The 22,869-nt window shown below is 33.5% G+C and overlaps 2 protein-coding genes across 2 annotated transcripts; both read left to right on the top strand.

The window, feature by feature from the left end:
• The first annotated feature begins 904 nt into the window (after positions 1–904).
• Positions 905–5,387, top strand: LOC134250955 (uncharacterized). Its single transcript, XM_062733317.1, has 6 exons — positions 905–974; positions 2,263–2,398; positions 2,681–2,719; positions 2,964–3,023; positions 3,445–3,537; positions 5,014–5,387. The coding sequence occupies exons 2-6, from the start codon at positions 2,269–2,271 to the stop codon at positions 5,313–5,315; spliced, it is 624 nt and encodes a 207-aa protein (XP_062589301.1). The 5' UTR covers positions 905–974; positions 2,263–2,268; the 3' UTR covers positions 5,316–5,387.
• A 3,223-nt stretch (positions 5,388–8,610) lies between these two features.
• On the top strand, positions 8,611–22,173 carry LOC134250956 (SWI/SNF-related matrix-associated actin-dependent regulator of chromatin subfamily A-like protein 1). Its single transcript, XM_062733318.1, has 18 exons — positions 8,611–8,693; positions 9,449–9,705; positions 9,788–10,233; positions 10,680–10,730; positions 11,127–11,310; positions 11,703–11,853; positions 12,418–12,579; positions 13,119–13,184; positions 13,789–13,926; positions 14,581–14,660; positions 18,344–18,476; positions 18,749–18,819; positions 19,516–19,615; positions 19,865–20,050; positions 20,466–20,566; positions 20,906–20,993; positions 21,229–21,403; positions 21,654–22,173. Exons 2-18 carry the CDS (start codon positions 9,518–9,520, stop codon positions 21,857–21,859), a joined length of 2,526 nt encoding a protein of 841 aa, XP_062589302.1. The 5' UTR covers positions 8,611–8,693; positions 9,449–9,517; the 3' UTR covers positions 21,860–22,173.
• The last annotated feature ends 696 nt before the right edge of the window (positions 22,174–22,869 follow it).

The following is a 22,869-nucleotide window of genomic DNA, read 5'->3' as shown; positions in this document are numbered from 1 at the left end:
GGTCTAGCTCTTAAATATCCTTCATTGCAGGTCAAAACTAGACGTACACTTAATTGAAAATGTGTTTAATTTTCACTGTCTAAAAATTAATTTTAAACATCTCTTCCCTAACAAAAAAATACTGTATTAAGTATAGTTAACTAAAGTTTACTATAGTTAACTATAGTTAATTATAGTTATAACTTTGACATTTTGAAAACTTTGGTTTACTATAGTGATCACTTTCACACTTTGCAAAACTTTCTCGTAAACTTTGACACTTTGAAAAACTTTCGCGAAAACTTTGACACTTTGAAAATCTTTGATGAAAACTTTGAAAAACTTTGGCGAAAACTTTGACACTTTGAAATACTTTGGCGAAAACTTTGAAAATTTGAAAAACTTTGGTGAAAATTTTGACGCTTTGAAAAACTTTGGCGAAAACTTTGACACTTTGAAAATAAACTTTGGCGAAAACTTTGACACTTTGAAAAACTTTATTGAAAACTTTGACATTTTGAAAAACTTTAGCGAAAACTTTGACAGTTTGGTTTACTATAATTAACTGTAGTAAACTATAGTTATATAACTATAGTTTTTTTTGTTAGGGTTCTATTCAATCATCTTCATAGTTTGAATGGATCTGGCATATTTATAAAATAAAAATGCACACTTTGGCAATATGTACCTGTACTCTCGGGTATCCCTCGATTATGTATTACACGTATATTTCATGTATTTGTTAAACACAAAATAAGGATAGGCAATATTCTCTTCAACCAATGAATAGCTTATATTTACAGAAACATCATAACAAGAGAGAAATAAAAAATGACATAGACATCTATCACTTACGGGTAATTTTGTTGTCTTGAGGCAATTATTAAAGTGCAAGTCAGGTGAGAAAGGCATGAAATGTTGCGTTAATGTTGGAATTTGTACATATGCAATTTAAGCATATATATATCAGCATAGCTGTTAGAAGGACTGTGTAGGTAATGATCTCTCTCTTTCTCCCAATCTCTCTTTCTCTAAATCTCTCTCTCTCTCTCTCTCTCTCTTAAAAGATTTTTTCAGTGGGACTGAATAGGACTTGATGTCTATGAAGTGGCACGTGACTTTATAGTTATAATTTATTTGTCATTTTCATATAGTACCTTGTACTTAATGTGCATATGCATTGTAAAGACAATCTTTTAATAACTTAATTGACTATTATTTGTAGAGCGATACTGTATTTTAATTTCTTGCAATATTTTGACTTTAAATTTAAAAAAAAAAATTTTGTAAAACACTGATGTCCCTGTATAGCATTTTACGTCTAGGGTTGATTTTTCTCAAATCCATGTCGAACTCTAATTAAAGACCAAGGTCAAAATTATTTATCCCCAAAGGACTGTCTTGTCACAAGGAATACGCCTGTGAAATATGAATGCCCTTGTTCTAACTGAACGTTGAAAAAGTATCAAGTTTTAAAAAAGTGGGTTAAACACTTAGGTCAAGGCCAAAAATACTAGGTCTTGTCACAATGCATATACATGTATACACATGTAAAGTTTGAAAGCCCAGTTGCATCAGCTGTTCAAAACGTATGACCAAAGTTAAAGTGTGATAATGTTTTTGTAAAAGTGGGTCAAACTCAAGGTCAAGAAGTCATGAGTTACTAGTACTCAAAAGAAAGGTCTTGTCACAGAGAATATACCTGTGAAGTATGAATGCTAATTACAGCACTACCCACTCAAAAGTTATGAACAAGGTTAACGTTTTCGCGGACAAACAGACCGACGGACAGGACAAAAATACCAGAATCTGGGATTATGGGGGCATAAAAAACTATATACATGCATGTATACCCCGGAATCTTCTATTACGGGGGGGGGGGGGGGGGGGGGGGCTTAAAAAAGAGATGAGTTGAAACACTAAAGGACCCGCATGGTAGGTCAAGGCCAACATTAGATTTTTTCAAAAGTAGGATGTTAAGGTCATGATCAATAATTTTTTTAAAATGCCGAGATCCAAAGAAAGGTATTTTTTTTTTACAAAAGATACACATATGAAATATAAATTACAATTCTAATATTAATCATTCAGAAAAATGCCAAGGTTACTGTGATCTTTTTAAGAAGGTCATATTCCAAGGTCAATGTCATGTGGTAAAAAAATAATGGAACCAAATGAAAGGGTGCAATTCATAAGTGAATATGAAAACCCTAGTGGCAACGTTAACCTTTCCAAAAATAAATGCAAGGTAAAACCCTCGAACATGTATATCTATATCTTCAGATCACAATGTCAGCGCCATTGATACAGGGGTCCGGAAATCCCCCGCTGGTGCCCATTGACCCTGTCGGTGCCTCAGCCATTCCTCTTTTGCTCCCATTAGGCCTCGCTACGGTGTGTGGAGTCATGTTTTTGTCAGGTTGGTCTGAATTTTAAAGTGTATTAACTTATTAACATAGTAAACTATGTTTAAAAATATTTTTAAAACAATTAAAAGTTCTGTTTTTTTATGATTTTTTTGCAAACTTAGCATATACTAGTATTTCAATATATATATATATATATATATATATATATTCTTCAAAGATTCGCTGTGTTTTTATTCTCCCGATTTTTGAATAAATCAAACATTGGAAAAATTATCATTTCTTTTCTGTTCTACGATATTGACGCGTATCTTTTTTTCATTCATTTGATTTAGGTACCAGCATTATTACGATGAATGCGAGGAAACTAGAGGGTATTTTTTTTTATCTAATGAAAATTTGAAAAAAAAATTACAATTGATATTTACTGATTAATTCACTATTGTAAATTCAATATATACAGTGTTATATAAAAGACATATAACTCATACCGGATAATTCATTAAAGAAATGGGAGAAATTCTGTTCGTATTATTAAGATTTTTTAGCATTTATGTGTGATTAAGATTTACACAATTCATGTAGTCTATAAGTTGTATTTAAATTTTTCTTTTGAAGATGTTGAAAGCAATTTACTCACCAAGTTACTGGAATGCCAAGATGAGGCTAAGAAGCGAGGTGAGAGTGGTCACAATTACTGTAGATTCCTTGTTTTTCGCGAGTACTTATTATCGCGAATGGGCTGTTCAACGTCAAATCGCGAGAATAATTCGCGAATGGGCAGTTGATTAAGAGAATTTACATAGATTTCAGCACTATAAAAATAAAGTCGAGTAGTTTTATTTCGCGTGTGGTGCTTCACGCGAAATTAAGAGATAATTAATTCCATTATACTTTTAGGAATATATATATATATATATATATATATATATATATATATATATATATATATATATATATAGAATATATATATATTATATATATATATATATATATATTGCATATTTATTATTTAAAGAAAAAAAAAAGATGTTTTAAGTTGATGTTGAGAGTAATTGTTTCCTAATATAAATATAAATTTCAATATTTGATGTTTAAGAAATGGAAAAAAGCAGTTTAAGAAATTCATTGTCGGAGTGTGAAAAAGAGAACAATAGGTTAAAGAACGAGTTAGAGGAAGCAAAAAGACCTGGTGGGTATACATATATATATATACATACGTGTACCGGTGTTTTATATATACACATACGTGTACCGGTGTTTTATAGAGAAGGATTTCCCCCATTGCCAGCTCCCCCCCCCCCCTCCCCCTGGAAATCGTTCTCTAGAGTAGGATGTCTCCCCGAGGGGAAGTCGAGACTCACACCAGAGCCAAATTTCCCCTCTTTCTTTCTCAGAGTAGGATTTCCCTCTTCGTTATAATCAATATAAACCATGCACAGCCGCAACATTTGTGCCCCCCCCCCCCCCAAGGATATATACGACAAACTGATTTTTAAAAGGTAAATGAGTGTTTTTTTCTGTTTTTTTTTTTAAACTTATGTTGTGTAAGAATTTCAAAGCATGGAATATCAACCAAAATATACAGCTTTCAGAAGAAATGTAAATATCCTCAAAATATGATGAAACAAAACAAAAAATGAATGTCTGGATTGCGTAAAATATTAAAATGCTCAAGAACATAAGAACATTCTTGAAAATGTCCCCAGAAACTTTGAAGCAAGGGAAACTTAATTTCATATATTTTATATTTTAAGAAACATGTGGAACTGTAAAGTTGCATACTTGAACTTTTCGCCAAATTATCTTCAACATGTTCAAGCATTTAGGAAAAACAGTGCGGAAAACCATTTATATAGGACACACAGACATACATATATAGGGACAGCTAGATAGACGGACGGACAGACGCAGAGGAAATTAACTTATATACAGCTGTATTCCTCTCCAATTTCATCTTACACTAGTGTTTGATTTAGAAAATGGTTTATAATAAGATTTAAAATTTTCATGTTCATTTTTTCGTATACGTATGTTCACTACAATTGTTGGCCATTTTGAAGAAGTGACACTTGTAACAACAAGCCAACCATTCCTCAAAAATAAGTAGAGCAATTTTATTTTATTGGGGGGGGGATTGGCTCTTGGGGAAATCGCACACTATAACTACTACACAGAGTACGATTTCCCCCCGAAAATTTGACTCTAGTGTGGGATTTCCATAGGGTAAATCCTATACTATAAAGAGCCAGTTTTCCGGGGGGTCTACTATAAAAAGCCAGTTTTCCGGGTGGGTCTATTCTAGAGCCAGGGAAAGATATTGGGGGAAAGTCTAATCTATAAGACCGGTACATGTTTATTATTTTTTCTTTAAGTTTCTGAAAAGGTCATTTAAGGTTCATAAACCCTCTGCTTGTTGTTATACAATGTTGCTTGAACTTTAACGAATTTCCAAAAGAAATGTATTTTAAAAGTAAAAAAAGAAACAATTATAGCATACCTTGCCTAAAAAAAATGACAAAAAAAAAAGACTTTAACTTGGTAAATCTATAAAGGAATAATAGACATATCATTAAGAGTTATCTCTCTTACATGTGACATAGTATCAATAAACCTTAAATTAGAAATTGAAGATTAATCAATGATTAAATTGCATTTTCTTTTCAAGAACAAAGGACGATAATAATCTGCGAGTCTGATGACGGGGAAATCCGCTGTGAAAGCCCCAAAACACTCAAAATTGAGTCCGCCATTTTTGGTCGCACCGAACCTGAAGCTGTTGTGTGTCCATTTACTGGAACAAGTCTGGACAATACAAACTGCCGATTAGACGTGCGTGACCAGTTATCCGGCAGTTGTGATGGTGAAACCCGCTGTCCTATTCCGACTGAACTGCAAGACTTTCCTGGCGCTGCGGATCCTTGTGTGGGAACGTACAAATACGTTGAGGTTACTTACACCTGTTCTTAAGTAGTGAATCTACAGTATGTAAGAACATGAGAGGAAGTTTCTCTAAATAAAACATTTTTGTGTGTTTCCCTATTTTCTTTTTTGTTTTAACATTTTTTGAATCCTTTTATAGAAGAAATATCTTAATCGATGACTACAATATGTGTTTGATCTCTTTTTTCATCAACGATTAGCAGTTCCATTGAAAAATAGATCTATGACCTCTTAGTTCTGAATATTATGGAAATTGCAAACCATTAATTCTGGGGAAAAAGTGAAGAGAATTGGAAAAGATAAGTTTTGAATTCAGTCAAAGAACGTCTTCATTTGGTAACGACATATTTCTATTCATCGCAAAAACTCGGCCCTAAAAACACAAAACCCAGCATTGAGTAACAGGATAGAAGGGTTTTACTTCACTCAGACATGAATCTCCTCTCTAGATTGTCTTTCAAATAAAACAAGGAAACCTCAAAGATTTCTTCCAGCATAACAAACAAGCTCGTCTCCATTCTTTGAAGGATGTGTTCTGCGATTTTCTTCTATGCACATATAGAATTTTCAATATAAGAATACGTAGCCCGAGGCTCATGCAAATGACAAACTATACTAGTATCTGTATATACTTTGGATAGTTTATATATCATTGTATAAATCTGAATTGCCCGGCGCGTCCGAAGCAAATTGAAAGGGGGGGGGGCTAAATTAAAAAAAAAAAGTAAAAAAAAACTTGAAGAGCAAAAATACGTGTCCATTGTCCAAACACAAAAATCCTACATTGGGGATTGGGATGGGGATTGGATCGAACTTCCTTCTACTTACCATTTTTTTACCTAAACTGCGGCGTGTCCGTTGAAAACCGGGGGGGGGGGAGGTAAACGTACGCCCCTATGTTCAATGCCTATATTATGTCTGTATATCTTTGCAAAAAAGGGGAGGGTGTAAGCCCCAGCACCCCCTGTTCCTACACTTATGTGCAGGCGCGTAGCATCGTTTTTGGAAGTGGGGGGGCCAACCTGAGAAAAATTTTTTTTTACTTACCTGAAAAAGTTGACAAGCAAAAAAAAAAAAAAAAAAAAAAAAAACCAAAAATTAAAAGTTGCCCGAAGTCGAAAATCCTATTTCGTGGGGGGGGGGGGGGGGGGGGGGGGGGGGGGGGGGGGGGGGGGTAGTGGCTAACTCTTTTCAATACCAAATGTCTTTCAATTCAAACTTTCTGGGGTTAATTTCCTTATAACACTACCCTTTGCTGCAATGTGGGGGGGCCAACCTTCCTTTCAGTAAACATTTTCTATAGTGGGGGGGGGGGGGGGTAGTGGCTAACTCTTTTCAATACCAAATGTCTTTCAATTCAAACTTTCTGGGGTTAATTTCCTTATAACACTACCCTTTGCTGCAATGTGGGGGGGCCAACCTTCCTTTCAGTAAACATTTTCTATAGTAAAGGTAATGTCGGGAGAAAAAGTTGGGGGGCCTGGCCCCCCCTGGCCCCCCCGGATACTACGCCCCTGATGTGTCCCTGTAAATGGTCACAAGACCTTCCTTCGATCAAATTTTTAGCAAGTTCAAAGAATCTAGTTAAAAAATGCATGCGTGTATATTTCCATGAAAATGTAGGAAGAGCAATTTAATTAAGGCAGTCTGCCGCTGAGAATTCTTCCTAATACATGTTATAGACGACAATAAAACGGAATCTCTTGCTATTTGAGGAAGGCATGTAAATGTGAGCGCATGTTAAATATCCAAACTCAAGTGCTCTAGCACTGGAAAAAATGACGGGCTTATTGTCTTCCTTAAAGTCAAAAAGAACCTTATAATACGGATTTTTAAATATGAAAACATTGTGGATATTGTAACTGCCCTAACAAAAAAATACTATAGTAAACTATAGTTAACTATAGTTTACTATAGTTAACTATAGTTAATCAAAGTTCCAAAGTTTTCACTATAGTAAATCAAAGTTCCAAAGTTTTCCAAAGTAAATCAAAGTTCCAAAGTTTTTACTATAGTAAATCAAAGTTCCAAAGTTTTCACTATAGTAAATCAAAGTTCCAAAGTTTTCACCATAGTAAATCAAAGTTCCAAAGTTATTACTATAGTAAATCAAAGTTCCAAAGTTTTGACCATAGTAAATCAAAGTTCCAAAGTTTATACCATAGTAAATCAAAGTTCCAAAGTTTTCACCATAGTAAATCAAAGTTCCAAAGTTTATACCATAGTTATTCAAAGTTCCAAAGTTTTTCCCATTATAAATCAAAGTTCCAAAGTCTATATCAAAGTATTAAAGTTTTTGTATGTTTTTAATAAGTTTTTTTGAATTATTAGTCTGTTTTAAGAGTGATGATTTTGGTTTTTTTTTTGGGGGGGGGCTCATTTTTGTTGTTCATCTCAATTTAAATATGCAAAGTAATTTATTTAAATGCAATATTTACATTGAACGGTAGAAAAACATGTTGACGGATGTTTAAAAAGCCAATATTTTTATTCTAAATGACGGATTTTTTTATCTTATAGTATTTTTTCTCCATAAATAATAATAAATATTGCTTATTTATCGGTGCAAGGACAATTTATTCATTAAGATTCATTTCATGTACTTTGTTCTTTTAGGGGACGATTCGGGTTTTTAAATGTTCATCGAAGCTGTAATAAATCTTATTCTTGACATTTCATAAAATGTACAAAATGAGAATCAAAACCATAATTCCACACGTTTTAAAGTACTTAATCAAAGTTCCAAAGTTTTCACCATAGTAAATCAAAGTTCCAAAGTTATTACCATAGTAAATCAAAGTTTCAACTTTCAAAGTTTATACCATAGTAAATCAAAGTTTCAACTTTCAAAGTTTATACCATAGTAAATCAAAGTTCCAAAGTTTTCACCATAGTAAATCAAAGTTCCAAAGTTTTTACTATAGTAAATCAAAGTTCCAAAGTTTTCACCATAGTAAATCAAAGTTCCAAAGTTTTCACCATAGTAAATCAAAGTTCCAAAGTTTTAACTTTGGTACTATAGTTAACTATAGTAAACTATAGTTAACTATAGTTTACTATAGTATTTTTTTGTTAGGGTGTGACCACTTAAAATTTAGAATCATTAATATTTTGTCATAAATTCATGTGTGAGAAAAATTAGATGAAAAGAAAACTTATAACAAAATCCTGAGATACTTTCTTTCAACGTTATTTTCTTTTAATCGAAGCGAGAAGGTTTTTGTTACACGGACCGAATATAACTAAGGTCGAATCGACTTGTTACCGCTATTTTTTACGCGGAAGTTCGAAAGGTGAAGCCTGAAGTGAAAGTTCGTCGGAGATGAAATTCATAAATTATGCAGTTTGGGAGAACATTTGTGTGTTATAAGGTCTCTTTCACATGTCTTTAAAACGACATCTTTGGTAAGAACCTTTGATATAGATTAAAACACTAAACCACTCCCCAAATCATGAAATATCAATGATCTTAGCCTTATGTATTACGGTTCTTTCTAGCGTTTCAAACAAGGAAAGTGATAAAATAATATATCGAGTTATTTTTATGGTATTCATAACTATGATAATATCCAACTTGGTGAGAAATAATTTGCTGTGCATGCAGTTCATGCTAGAGCATTGACACATCTTTTAATCCGAAATTCCTGAGTGATCCATTCCTAATCATGCTAATCAATTTTTCTGTTATATAGGGGTTTTGACATCTTTGCTCACTTTTTATCTCAGTCGCATTTTTCCACTATTAATGTTTTTGGAAAAAGGGAGACTGAGATCAAAAGTGAGCTTGTCTAATTTTTATTGCCCCCAAGTCAGATCTTGACTCTGTCCCACAAACGGTTACAAGTGTAACAGGAAAGGAAAAAAAATGTATGGCTGGACCTGGACCCATGCATCTCCAGTCAGGTGCTCTACCAACTGAGCTATCCAGGCGGATATCCATGGCCCAAACCATCACACAAGTACAGGGGCAGGATTGTTATAATTTTGGGAATTAATATAGGATTATAGATTTTGGGGGAATAATATAGGCCTAATTATGAACATCCATTGATATTTCCAGGTATTCATGCAATTCTATCATACAGACTCAAAATCATAAGATCGATGTAATGTATATCACTTATCATGCTTATGGATATCATATCTTCATGTACTTTCAGATTACTACTGTCCTATTGAAATGTGAAATGGAGTAATAATTTGTGTTTTTCTTCGTGGAATAAAAAGACATGTCATCTTTAACTGAAGAACAAAAGAGGCGAATCGAGGAAAATAAAAGAAAAGCTTTGGCTAAAAGGGCCGAAAAACGAAGTCCAGTAAAATGCGGTATTCAAGATCAAAAACAGCGAATTGAAGAGAACAGGCAAAGAGCTCTTGCTCTTCGTGCTGAAAAACATAGTCCATGCAGTGAAAGATTGTCAGTTTAAATCTGTGAACAATTCCACAGGAAATGAAAGGAACGGTACTACATGTACATCCCAGATGACTAGCTCATCTAGTACATTTTATAATCAACAAACCCCTAATTCTGTGAAGCAGAGACTAGCAGACTCATACAAGGACCCTGTTGCTCTAGGACAAAATAAAAACACTGTGAAAAGTGGGATTCCATGTAATAGTTACTCAAGATCTAACAACGCTGGTGACTCAAACAATAACAAGACTAATGCCTCAAACACAGGACTGGCAAATAAATTTAAGACACAGGGAAATCAGTCGAAATTCCATAAGCCTGTGTCGCAAGGGTCAAGTCAAGATGCTTCTGAGGCAAAGCTGGCGAAGATCGCAGAGTCTGTTGCTTCTTTGGGGGGTTCCACACAGACCACCCTGGTGGGAGGGACCACTGCCAAATGTCTCCTGATCTCCAGAGAAAGGTTTGAGGTCACCGCAGGGTATTACCCACCCCTCATTGAGTTGTTTAAAACCATGGCAACCAAAAAATATGGTGGGTACATGTACACCTGTATTATAAAAATAAAGTAAGCATTATCAACATGATCAATGAAGAAAAATTTTCTGAAAATATTCAATATTGTTTTGAAATATGATAATCACAGGTTGTAGATCAATATTAACATGATTAACAAACTTCCTAGTTCTTAGAGAGAGAAATCATTTCAACTAATTTTTTTTATCTAAGACTTACTGTAAATCACTTTTTATTCGCGAGAACTTTATTTTCGCGTAATTACGCGAGACGGTATGCTCGCAAAAATTTCATTCTCGCGTATAAAAGAATTCCTTAAGATTATATAAAGAAATGAGCACAATTCGTGAAAATTTTGTCTCGCTAATAAAGAGTCAGTGACTATCTCACAAAAATAAAGTGTCGCGAAAATTAAGTTATCTACATTTATCTATATTTAAATACTTTTCTTTTATTTGGTACAGACGCTGTTACCAAAAAATGGTCCTTTAAGTTGGAGGATTACCATAAGCTTGGTAAATTAATGTTTCTTACAGTGACCTTTATTGTGTGGAGGGAGGGGGAAAGTGTCCTTACATGATTAAATCATAGCAAAATTAATCATTTTGCATGGATTTTCATTTTGCTTTCATTTGCTGTCTGTTGGTCATAATTTTTTTGCCCTACGAATCTTATTACATGTACTTAACTACGTAATAATAGTAACGAAAGCATGGAATGTTAATAAGGAAATGTAGGTACACATTACTGTTAAATTTAACACTAGGATGTCTTTTTATACTCTGAAACATGCATATTTATTCAAACAGCATGAGTAAAATCCTGTATTCAATTTTTTGAATGTCCACATTCATATAACTATTGAAATAACCATCACCATAATAATATTGTTTTATTTTCGTGTTTAACAGTGGCAGCGATGAGGTCCATGAGTCCACAGGTCAAACTAGTGACCCTTCCTCAGGCCATACTCTCAACCTTCCAGCAGCAACTTAAGGGCATCTATCCCGACAGAGAAATCCCAACCGCCAATCTGGACAACCTGGATCAAAGTCTCGTCAACTCTTTACTACCTTTCCAGAGAGAAGGTGTTAAGTATGTAGCCAGGAATATCATTATTTAATGTCCATACCAGAACATGTTTCTGTGCAATGCATAAAGGATCTTTTTAGCAGATATGTATTTTCTTCAATGCCCTTAAGGCCCACTCTTAAAGACAAAAGAAGTTCAGTTAAACAAACACCATTTTTATATAAATTCTGAGGTCATTCTGTCAATGATAAAGGTTATTCATGTAAAGAAAAAAAAAACATAACCAGTCTATGCGAAAGACATCAGACAATTGGACCTGATCAACCTATGTGCAGTGCCTCTGGTCTGATGCGATACCAAGAAGACATGCATTCACAATAATATTAACATGTATAAAAAGATCAATCTTTCCCTTTATCGGGTCTGAGGAGTTCTGAAATTTTCATCTCTTTCAGTTTTGGAGTCCACAAACAAGGTCGAGTCCTGATAGCTGATGACATGGGTTTGGGTAAGACGATCCAGGCAATTTGTTTGGCCTGTTACTATAGGAACGAGTGGCCCCTCCTAATTGTGGTTCCCTCCTCGGTCAGATTTGACTGGGCTCAGGTATGTGGCTGTTCTTTGTGGATCCTCAATGTTACTTTGGCTGAATTTGTATTTGATATAGCTGGAACAAAACAAATTGCTCTAAAAAAAAGAGAAGTCTGAAATTGTGTTCCCTGAAGCGATAATTCTAGAGGTGTCTTGTCCATACAAAGGATCATATAATCATATATTTTGAGATCTTCTGTTAATTAGCTTTAGTATTTGTAACGAGCAATAATTTTCTTAATCTCTGAGCTGAAAGTCTTGCTAGAGCAGGTGTAGTTTTGTTTTTTCACACTTTTTTTTTCTAAAAGTGCATAAGTACACTCAAAAATGTCCTAATCAAGCCCCAAATTAATTGAACTAATGTTCTTTCGAAAGATCCAAGGTCCATTTGAAATATGTTGATATAAACACAGACTGAAAGTACCTATCATAGTACATTGACTTGTGTGCTTTAAAACAATTATTTTTTTTTACTTTTAAAACTAAAAAAATAATTTTAAAATGGTAATTATGCATTGTGGGAAAAAAATTTCCTTAAATCTGTTACACTTCTTTGTAAATTGCTTTTTATAATTTTAGCAACTAGAGCGCTGGGTACCCAGTCTGGATCCACAGGAAGTTTACGTTGCCATGACAGGGAAATGTAGCCTATCAGGTCACAAGGTCTGCATCCTTAGTTACGAACTCATGGCCAAGAAAGCCAAGGAACTCCTGGAGAAGAACTTCAATGTTGTTATCATGGTAAATAATATAAGATTGTAAAATAATAAAGGTTGCATATCATGTGATGGTATGAAATTTTACACTCAGTTTGAAAGTTGGTATAAGTACAATTTTACTTTATCTTATGGAATTATCATTCAAATGTTTTCTTTAATTGTTTAAAGCATAAAATGCTACATTACAAATTTAGTGTAAGTAGGGGACCTTAGATGTACTAGCTGTTAGCATTACAGGTTAAATTGCAATATGACATGATTATTTTAGCACATTGCTTTAACCTGATAGCCTTGAATGTTATAACCATGCACACATAAAACTGCACTAAAATGTACATGTAAATGCAAAAAAAAAAAAAAAAGAAAAAAAAAAAAAGAAACAGAAAAGTCACAACAGAAAATTTAACATGTTGACTAAAGTGACAAAAAGGATACATGTGTGATGCATATATGCTGCACCCTGGCTAAAGGGTAATAACTTAATGAATAGATTCAGATTCAAGTAAACATTTTCTTTCAAAGTAAATTATAACATTATTATGAATTAATTTGCAATTTCAGGATGAATGCCACTTGTTGAAGAATTTCAAAACAGCAAGATGTAAAGCAGCCATGCCCATTCTTAAGGTAGGTTTTCCAAAAAAAAAAAAGTACAGAGTATGCTTTCACTGTATTCTTACTGTAAAACTGGGTTCACACTGCCCTTTATCAATATACTGTAGATCACTTAATTTTCGCGACACCTTATTTTCGCGAGATAGTCACTGACTGTTTATTAGCGAGACAAAATTTTCACGAACTGTGGTCATTGCTCTATTTAATCTTAAGGAATTCTATAATACGTGAGAATAAAATTTTCGCAAGCATTCCGTCTCACGTAATTACGCGAAAATAAAGTTCTCGTGAATGAAAAGTGATTTACAGTATTTTCATTTATTTACGTATCAGTAGCCTCATTGTGACATAACAGTGTTACAGCCGAGCACTTTGTAATTCTGACACCTGTGTCCTGTAGAAATTTTTGTGGGTTTATGAATTTTTCAGATATTGAAATGGTCTTAATTTACAATTGAAAGATATGAAAATAAAATTGTTTCTTTACTTTGCAAAAAGAACTTAATATTTGGATTCCTAAGACTCTGCTGCATACATGTATTAATAGGCATGACATAAATGTATAAAAATGACATTTAATATTTCATTGTTGATTTATTACTTTTTTTTATTGTAGGCCTCTAAACGTGTGATCCTTTTGAGCGGAACTCCTGCACTATCTCGGCCCCAGGAACTTTACACCCAGATCTGTGCAATCAAGCCCTATATGTTTCAGTACCAGGATTTTGGGGTTCGCTATTGTGATGGGAAAAAGGTTGGTAGTAAATTTTAGCTATAGCCTAATTATCATAAATGATACTTATTCTAAATGGAATTTTTATGCCCCCCTTCGAAGAGGGGAGGGCAAATTACTTTGCTGCAGTCTTTCGGACCACTTAGTTTCTGTTCTTTTTCTTCACAACCCTTGCACATCGAAAATGAAACCCTTGGACTTAGAAAAATTCCAATTATTTGCAGTTTCCATTCATTTTCTTTGCAGAGGTTGCACATACTGAAATGAAATTTGGTATACTGATTTATCAGATGAATATGTAGGTCAAGTTCTGTTAATGCAAGATCGCACCATTTTTGACAGAGTTACACCCCTTGGACTTAGAAAAATTCCATTTATTTGCTGTTTTCATTCATTTTCTTCCCAGAGGTTGCCGGTATTGAAATGTAATTTAGTATATAGAATTTTGAGATGATTATCTAGGTCAAGTTTTGTTTTGGGAATGATTGTGCCATTTTTGACAGATTTATGCCCCTTGGACTGGACAAATTACAATTTGGGAGAGGGGGGCATAAATGTTTTAGAAACATCTCTTGTTTTTTTATTTTTGAATGAATTGAAATGAGATATTTAATATGATACGTTCAGTAAAAAGTAAGAGGAAAAAATAAATTCTATTTTTGTCTATATTTTCAGAATCCCTGGGGCTGGGACTTCTCCGGATCATCCAACATGGAGGAGCTACAAATTCTGTTGGAGGAAAGCATTATGATCAGGTTAGTTTTAGTTTTACCTTATTAAAAAAAAGGCTATTATCATTATTACTGGTATAATTTACTGTACTGTATAGACTGTAACAGAGGGAAAAGTCTATTTATAATGTGTAGATGCTGTCTACAGTACAGGCAACGCGGATCCCGTATTAGACCGCGTCCCCTCCGCGGTGTATTAATCCTTTCCGCGTTACACCGTCGCGGGTTTTGATCGCGGTGCTACCTGAGACCTTGTTTACACCGCGGCGGGGCCAGCTACCGTTATTCTTCAGCTAAGATGTTCTTACCTGTAAAGTATTGTCGATTTTTAATCGTGTCGAAATGGGGGGGGGGGGGATTACAAGCACATTGATATTATAGATTTACACCATTACATGGATTTTTAAAAAAATCATTTTTTAAGTTTTATCAAATTGTTTAATAAAAAACATTTTTTTTTTTGTACTAATAGTCACTCAAAATTAATTAATTCTCAAACACGTCTGTTACATGTACAGTATGGGATGAAATAAAGTCGAATAATTTATCGAATATATTAACTTAAAGTTTATTTTCAAAATCAATAATACCACCCCAAATGGTCTTCAAATTGCTAAAAGGGTATAATTAAAATTTAAAGAATGCCATGATATCGCTTCTCTTTATATGCACTGGTGTAATCCGGTGTTCACAATTAGCCCGTGCAGTTGCAGTTACATGTAGCTATGTGTTTATTTATCTGTGAGATTATATCAGTCATTTGGTTTCATTTAGAAAAGTGCCGTTACTTCTGTATACATATATGTTATAAATAATAGCATGAAAAACGATGATAGATAGTGATACATAATTACAATTAAATTTTAACAAAACACGCGTAAGTGTAGGAATACCGTTGTTCCATTATTATGCGCTACACTGTAAGACTATATGAACTAAATATCGACGATTTTTATTTGTTTTTATTTTTTTGGGGGGGGGAGGGTTATTGTTAATAAAATAATCACAGGTCATTCTATTCAGAATATCAATAATATCATAGCTAGTATTTGAATGTATTTCTATTTTCTGCTCTTTTCGAAAATTACTAAAATCATGTCAATGAACATAAACAAATTTCAGATTTCTCCGGTTCAAATAAAACACAAACACAAATATGGGCCCTTAAAATATTTGAACACACAACACAGAAATTAACTTATTTTAATCAGCAAGTTGCCAAGCTTCAAGTTTTCAGATGTCTGTGTTACCGTTCGGTTTTCCTCAGGTAAGTTTGGCGTGGAGTGTAGCTTACTCAAAGCGGATGAGAAGCCCCGAGGGAACGACGCTGTCTAGTGTACATACTACCTATATACACAGGATGTTACCTGAGTGTATGACCTGTATGCGCTTTCCTACGACATTGTAAAACGAAGCCTTTTTTTTCATGTACACGTAGCTCATGGATTGAAATGCATGAAATAAAGAATTCAATGTTTTTGTTGAAGACAGAATCCTTTTTAAATTTTTTGTTTCAAATAAATATTTTTCAATAATTCGACAATTTTAATATACTGTGTTTTTCTTAATCAAATTTTATAACAAAAATACATTTTTTTCCCCAAAAAATCTGTCGTTGTAATCTGGCGACAAAAAGGGAAGTAATTCAAATTACATGTCATGTACATATGCTAAACGAAAGAAGAAAGTGGATCATAAACAAGTCTCTCGATAAATAACAATAAAACTTAGACAAAATTCACAAATGGTCAATAAACTGATAAATCAGCGGTAGTTTTATTCGCTAGACTTAAGAAATTGATATACTGATCAAAAAGGAGGAAAAACGATCATGCACGTGCCTTAATATTGTGATATTTTTCTTCTCTCTCTCTCTCTCTCTCTCTCAACTGGTACAGGTATAAACTGACACGAAATAACATAGCAATGGATCATTATTTGATTTAATTAATATCAAATACTTCATTAATTTCTTTTAAAAGGTTGTTTTTTTTTTTTTTTTTACTTTTATTCTTTTTATACACTCCGTTTAAAAAAAGCAACAATAATTTGACACAAATTCCAAGGCTAATATCGCATCTGAAAATGATATCGATGAAATAATAATGAAACAATGAATCAAATGTGTTGCTGAATGGCTAGACAACGATGTACACATCCAGCGAGCGTTACCCAAGGTAAACTCTAAGACAGGTGTGAAACCCCCAGGGCATGTCGTTTCCTGCTCAGGCACTGCTAATCCCTATACACAGGAAATGATCGCGGCTAATACTTAATACACAAAGAAACAGAATTTGTCAAAGAAAACAAAAATATATGAATTTTTGCATTGAATATTTAATATAAACTATAATTTCGTCTGTGAAGTTTATCATTACACCTACACATCCTATCTTATCTATTGAACACGAAAATCGAGAAATATTAAAATTAAAAAGAAAGACATTGTTTTAAAAAGTAATACATGTTAATATGAAGGTGAAAAACGATATTTTTTCTTGATCTCTTGTATAAAGTTCACGTGCTCAAAGTTAACTCTCGCCATCGAATGCTTTTCGGTCATTTGACAATTTGAGAAAAATGCCTGCACATTTATATAAAAGAGGGAAATAAATTAAAGAAAAGTTTTCTTAATTTGGGAACAGAACATAAACGATGAGAAATAAAGAAGAAAAGAACTTTTTTCTTGATATCTTGGATAAAGAAAATTTAAGTTCACGTGCCCACTACATGTAACTGCAAATGCTCGTCATCGGATGTTTTCCGGTAATTTGACACTTTAAGAAAAAGCCTGTACATTTTATATACAATAAATCAAACTTAATTAATAAACAATATGAAGATGTACATTTTTTAAAAGATGTACATCTTTTTTTTTTTTCCAAATGAATGCTGAAAATCGTTAATCGAAACTTAAACAGTCTGAGTTCAACATTTATTACAGTTTGCATATAATATGAAGATTTAAAAAAAAACGAATTAAAATTTCTAGTATTTAATTTTGTTTCTTGATAGATTCTTAATAACACAAAATAATTAACCATTGCAAAGACGTAACAATTTAATAAAATTTTCTATTCAATTTCAAATATTGATATGTAATTTTAGAAACAAAAATAAACTTATTTTTTCTTAGTTTAAATTCTATTCATAGCAAAATTAATTGATAAACACACGGTTTTTTTGTTTTGTTTTGTTTTGTTTTGTTTTTTTTTTTTTCGCAAATTACAATTCGGGGAGATAACTCCCGTTTGTTTACGATACTAATTGTCAGTAATTCATCGATGATTTAACCGCGGCGGGGACAGATAAGTGATGAATTTCCCGCGGAGGGAACGCGGTTTACCTGTCTACCTGGCCAAATACCGCGTTGTGATTATACCGCGGCGGGGACGCGGGAAATACGAGATCCGCGTTGCCTGTACTGTATTTCAATTTGTTAGGTGCACTATTTTAAATCTTATGCAATGCAATCAAAACATACATGTAACATTTGTGACAAAAAAGCAAATCTAAATGCAGTTTCACAAAGAAAATGTACCTAAATAGTAACATATTACTTGTAACAAAGTACCTGACAGTGTGTAACAGCATGTTTTATGTTCATGTATATTTAAGCTACAAAAATATGCATTTTTAGTTCTATTAATCTGAAACCATTGATTCTGTTTAATCATTAGATTTTAATGATCTTGTGTGTGTTTCAGGAGATTGAAGAAGGACGTTCTCACCCAGTTACCAGACAAGGTGAGACAGATGGTGCTGTTAGACCCTGGGTCTGTGAAGACGACTAAACAAATGGAGCAACAGAGCAAAACCATGGAGCTCAAGTCTCTCAAAGTATGATACATCTTCATTACATGGCTACATGAAAGGGTTGAATGCTTGTTTTTAGCTCTATTGGTCAGAGACCAGTTTCAAGTCCTAACTGCTACTTTTCTCTTCCTTTATTATAAGTACAACCCAGTAGAGCTACAGTCGCGACAGAGACTTCTGGTTTCCCATTATTATAAGCATTTGCCATTATATTATCCTACATGTACATGTATACATTGCCTCTAGTCAATTGAGACAGTGAACATGTATTTTATAATGTTATCATTTTTATACAGGGAATGGAAAGAAGGGGAGCTCTTTTGGAATATTTCCATCACACAGGGGCAGCCAAAATTAAAGCTATCAAGTAAGTCCTTATCTCAAGATGCAGGCAAAAGTTTGTTTGTCTGTAACTTCCCTCATGAGAATTATTCACTCATATGGAGACGCCTCCACTTGCTGGTGGAGAGATCTTTGCTTGACACTCATGGCCATTGAGAAGTGAGGGTTTTTTTTTCACGCCATCACCTACTATGACAAGGGACCCTGGTTTATACATGTACAATCTCATCCAAAGGCCCTGTCACTACATCCCACTTTTGGATTCGAACCTGCGACAGAAGGATACTCTCCTTACTCCACAACTCAAGAGCAGATGCTCCTACCACTGCACTTATCTCAGGCAGAAGTAAACAAAAGTAAATTTTTCAAGTGGTTCTGCTCATTTAAATGTCAGATGTCATTCTAAGGTCATGTAGAGACTCAATTGTTCTGTTGCCATTTATTTGTTGTCTTTCATTGTCAATCAAAATTTTCTTCCCTTGAACTGCTGAAGCAATTTAAACCAATTTAGGACAATAGGATCTAAGGAGAAAAGGGTAAAAATTGTTAATTTTTTGGTTTGGTGAACTTGAAGCTTGGAACCTGCTACATAAATTACAGCAGGATCAATGCTTTGCTGTGCAGCTCTGCTAGAGCAAAACACAATGCCCAGCAGTCATCTTATGGCTTTGTAAGGGTTTTATATTAAATGATCATTGTTGGTCTCTTTTTTTTTTTACAGAGACTATGTTTTGGACTTGTTGGATTCAGACAAAAAGTTTTTGATCTTTGCTCATCATCAGGAAGTTTTGGATGCCATAGAAACAGCCGTGGAATCAAAGGTGAAAATACATAAATGAATACGTAAATATTTAAGAAAAGGGGGGGAGGCAACAGCTCCCAAAATATTTATATGAGAACATTTATTTTGTATTTTGAACAGTACAGTTTCTTCTATAAACTTATATTTTGTTGTCTGCTGAATTATCTCCATGTACAATTTTTATAAGGCATCAGAGATATTGAATAGGAGTCTAATTTATAAAATTACAAATGTTATTTTTATCTTTGTGAACATTATATTTTGGCAGATAGAGAAAGGTTACATCAGAATTGACGGAAAAACCACGCCAGAACAAAGAAACTTCTTCTGTAAGAAATTTCAGACAAAGGACTCTATTCAAGTAGCTATTTTGTCTATCTGCGCTGCCAATGCTGGTCTTAACCTGTCGGCTGCAAGTCTTGTGGTGTTTGGAGAACTCTTCTGGAACCCTGGGGTAAATTATTTTATTATGTAGTCCAGCTAAATATGTTAAATGCCCATAAAGACTTTTTTTCTGTAAATTTCTTTAATTTTACTTTTTAAAAAAGGTGCCCATTGTGATCCTGGTTCAGCTAAGTAATTATAATTATTTCACAATATTAAAGAAATCTATTTGACTAGAAAGACCTTATTGCAATATTAATCAAGTGCATTTTAAAAATGCAGTGGCATTCCATGTAATTCATTACAGTGAAACTTGTTTAATTCAGATATTCTTGTTGTCTATTACAATGTAACTTTAAATCCCCTTTAGTAAACTCTGACATTCTTTATGTTTTGTAATCCAGAATTTTGTTAAGTCTGGCAAATTTCTATGGAAGCAGTTATATCTAGATCATTTTACTGTATCTACATTGTTTGGTTTACAGATTTTGGTGCAGGCTGAGGACAGGGCGCACAGGATGGGACAGAGAGACATGGTCAATGTCCACTATCTGGTGGCCAGGGGAACTGCTGATGACCACGTCTGGTAACTATTGATAAGAAGATTATCTTCCATCCCAGTAATTTATTCTTTGCAAAATTGGAATTGATATAAATAAAGTGTACCAGAATGTAAATGTATAAGCCCCCTAATTTTGTAATGGGGTTAAATGGGGTTAAGGACTTATACTATTTCAAAATGAAATTTCAGAGCTTATTTAAGGGTTGATGTTTATTTATGCACTGACTTCGTAAGTGTACATACATGTGCAGTTTATTACTATCAGTGTTATGTGTGCATTACAAAAAAGATTGTTATTTTTGGGAAGGGGGATATTACAACTTGAGGTATGGTGTTCACAGAATCTGTTTCTTTTATTATTAGGCCACTTGTGCAAAAGAAATTAGAAGTGCTGAGCAAGGCAGGGCTCAGTAAAGAAGACTTCTCTGCTGCAGACACCAAACATATAACTGTAATAATTACATCAAATAATTACATAAAGCAATCACTGTTATACTTTACATGTAATAACATTACATTAAAACTTTAACTGTAATAAGGAAATTATAGTTGAAGTAAAACCTGAAAAACAGCATCTGAGCTAACTATAACTTTGTTGAGAAAATGTTCTCTCATTTCTTGTGATTTAATTTTTATCATGTTCTTGGTGTGTAAACACAGTGGGAATGTACATATTAATTTTACAGGATTCCAAACAGACAGACTTGATGCAGTTCTTTGAGGAGAGTTTTATGGAGGAGAGTGTTCTGGAGACATCACTTGAAGAAGACAACCAATCAAAACCTGTGGATGAAAAATCATCCAATAAAAATCAAGAAACAAATCAGAAACTGACCAATCAGAACTCAAGAGACTCTAAATGTAGGTGAAAGTAATTTTAACAGTCGATTGGTAATGGTATTATTCTAGTAAAATGTCAGATTGTCTGAACAAATTTTACATTTTTTGCACAAATCAACATTTTTAAGATAAAGCTACTCTGCAGTATATTTTACTCTGCATTTTTTTTCTCTCACTATCCAAGAAACAAAATAGTGGAAATTCATTATATTAAATAAAAAATATTTTGTTCTTGAATTATTTGAATGTTTTTGTTTTTTTGTTTTTTCAGTGTCGGTTAAACCAGTGAAGCCTAAAGCAGAACAGTCCTTATTTAATTACTTTGGTGCTAAAAAAGACAGTTCAGATTCCAAACAAGGAACGTCTTGTGTTTCTGAGGACTCTGTGAAAGACAATATTGAAGACGAACTCTTATTTGATGATGATGAATGGTTAGAGGAAATGGATGAACCCAAAAATAAGAAATTAAAATGTTGACCTGGGAAGGTGTTGTGAATAAAAGTTAATGCATGTCATTTTCATTTGCATTTGTATATTTATAGATCATCTGTGTTCAATGCTCAGGTAAGTTCTCTGATCAAAGATTGTCATTTTTCTACCTTCTTTGCTAGCATTTTATAGCATTAATTTTTTTTCCAGAATCTAGGACCTTTTTTCCTACAAACTTGACAGAGAGTAAAAATGATTCAAACTGAGTAAAAATCAGTTATTACTAAGTGACTTTATATACCAGTAAGTGTAAATTCTGGTTATCTGCACTTAAAATATTTTAAAGCTTAGATTTGGAAAACCAATATATTAGGCCTGTCCTATATTTAATGTACATGATTTAATATTACATTTTATATTGGGTTCATTTATGAACTTAGTGCAGTGATTACTTATGATTTTTGGGTGGGTCTAGACTTAGAACCAAGGTTTTCTCAGAAAGTTTAACGTTACTTGCAGAGAAAGAATAAAAATTCTTATCTTAAGAATCATTGGCAGCTCGTACTTGGAAGGATATTGCTTTTTAAAGTGGAGTAATCGATGGCTTAACCCAAGGTTATTCCTAAAGTTCAAATTCACTGACAGAAGAGGTTAAAAAAAAATTTCAGGACTTTCACCTTGTACATGTACCAGTAATTGAGAATTTGGTATTAAGGTTAGTTATGTTATGCAGATTTGTCATGATTTTGATCCAAGATCATTCAAGCAAGTCCAATGTCACTGAAAGACAAGAATATAATTCTTTTCTGTTGTAACTTTGCAATTTAAAATCATTGGAAGCCCGTACTTGGGACACAGATAGTTTATGACCTTATGTATGCCATGGGCTTATGGCCGTGACCAGGGCATTCCAGCAAGTTCAGGGTCATTGGTATAAAAAGTGTAAAATTCATAACAAGCTTCTTATTTTCTGGAAAAGTACAAGTTTATCTACATAAAGTTCAAACCTGTTTTTCTGTACATTGACAGCTTTTCTTTTGTGATGATTAGAATGGCAA

This window comes from Saccostrea cucullata, unplaced genomic scaffold, assembly GCF_032062105.1.
Source record: "Saccostrea cucullata isolate Sc308-1 unplaced genomic scaffold, CSIRO_AGI_Scuc_v1 ctg391, whole genome shotgun sequence".
In the NCBI taxonomy this organism is placed as follows: domain Eukaryota; kingdom Metazoa; phylum Mollusca; class Bivalvia; order Ostreida; family Ostreidae; genus Saccostrea; species Saccostrea cuccullata.
This window is presented reverse-complemented; position numbering and strand designations above follow the sequence as displayed.

Coding starts and splice junctions, on each gene's coding strand:
- LOC134250956 (XM_062733318.1), top strand. CDS start 9,518: ATGTCATCTTTAACTGAAGAACAAAAGAGGCGAATCGAGGAAAATAAA. Junction 12,580..13,118: donor ACTTCAATGTTGTTATCATG/GTAAATAATATA, acceptor TTGCAATTTCAG/GATGAATGCCACTTGTTGAA. Junction 18,477..18,748: donor TGGAGCTCAAGTCTCTCAAA/GTATGATACATC, acceptor ATTTTTATACAG/GGAATGGAAAGAAGGGGAGC.
- LOC134250955 (XM_062733317.1), top strand. CDS start 2,269: ATGTCAGCGCCATTGATACAGGGGTCCGGAAATCCCCCGCTGGTGCCC. Junction 2,720..2,963: donor GAATGCGAGGAAACTAGAGG/GTATTTTTTTTT, acceptor TTTCTTTTGAAG/ATGTTGAAAGCAATTTACTC. Junction 3,538..5,013: donor AGAGGAAGCAAAAAGACCTG/GTGGGTATACAT, acceptor TTTCTTTTCAAG/AACAAAGGACGATAATAATC.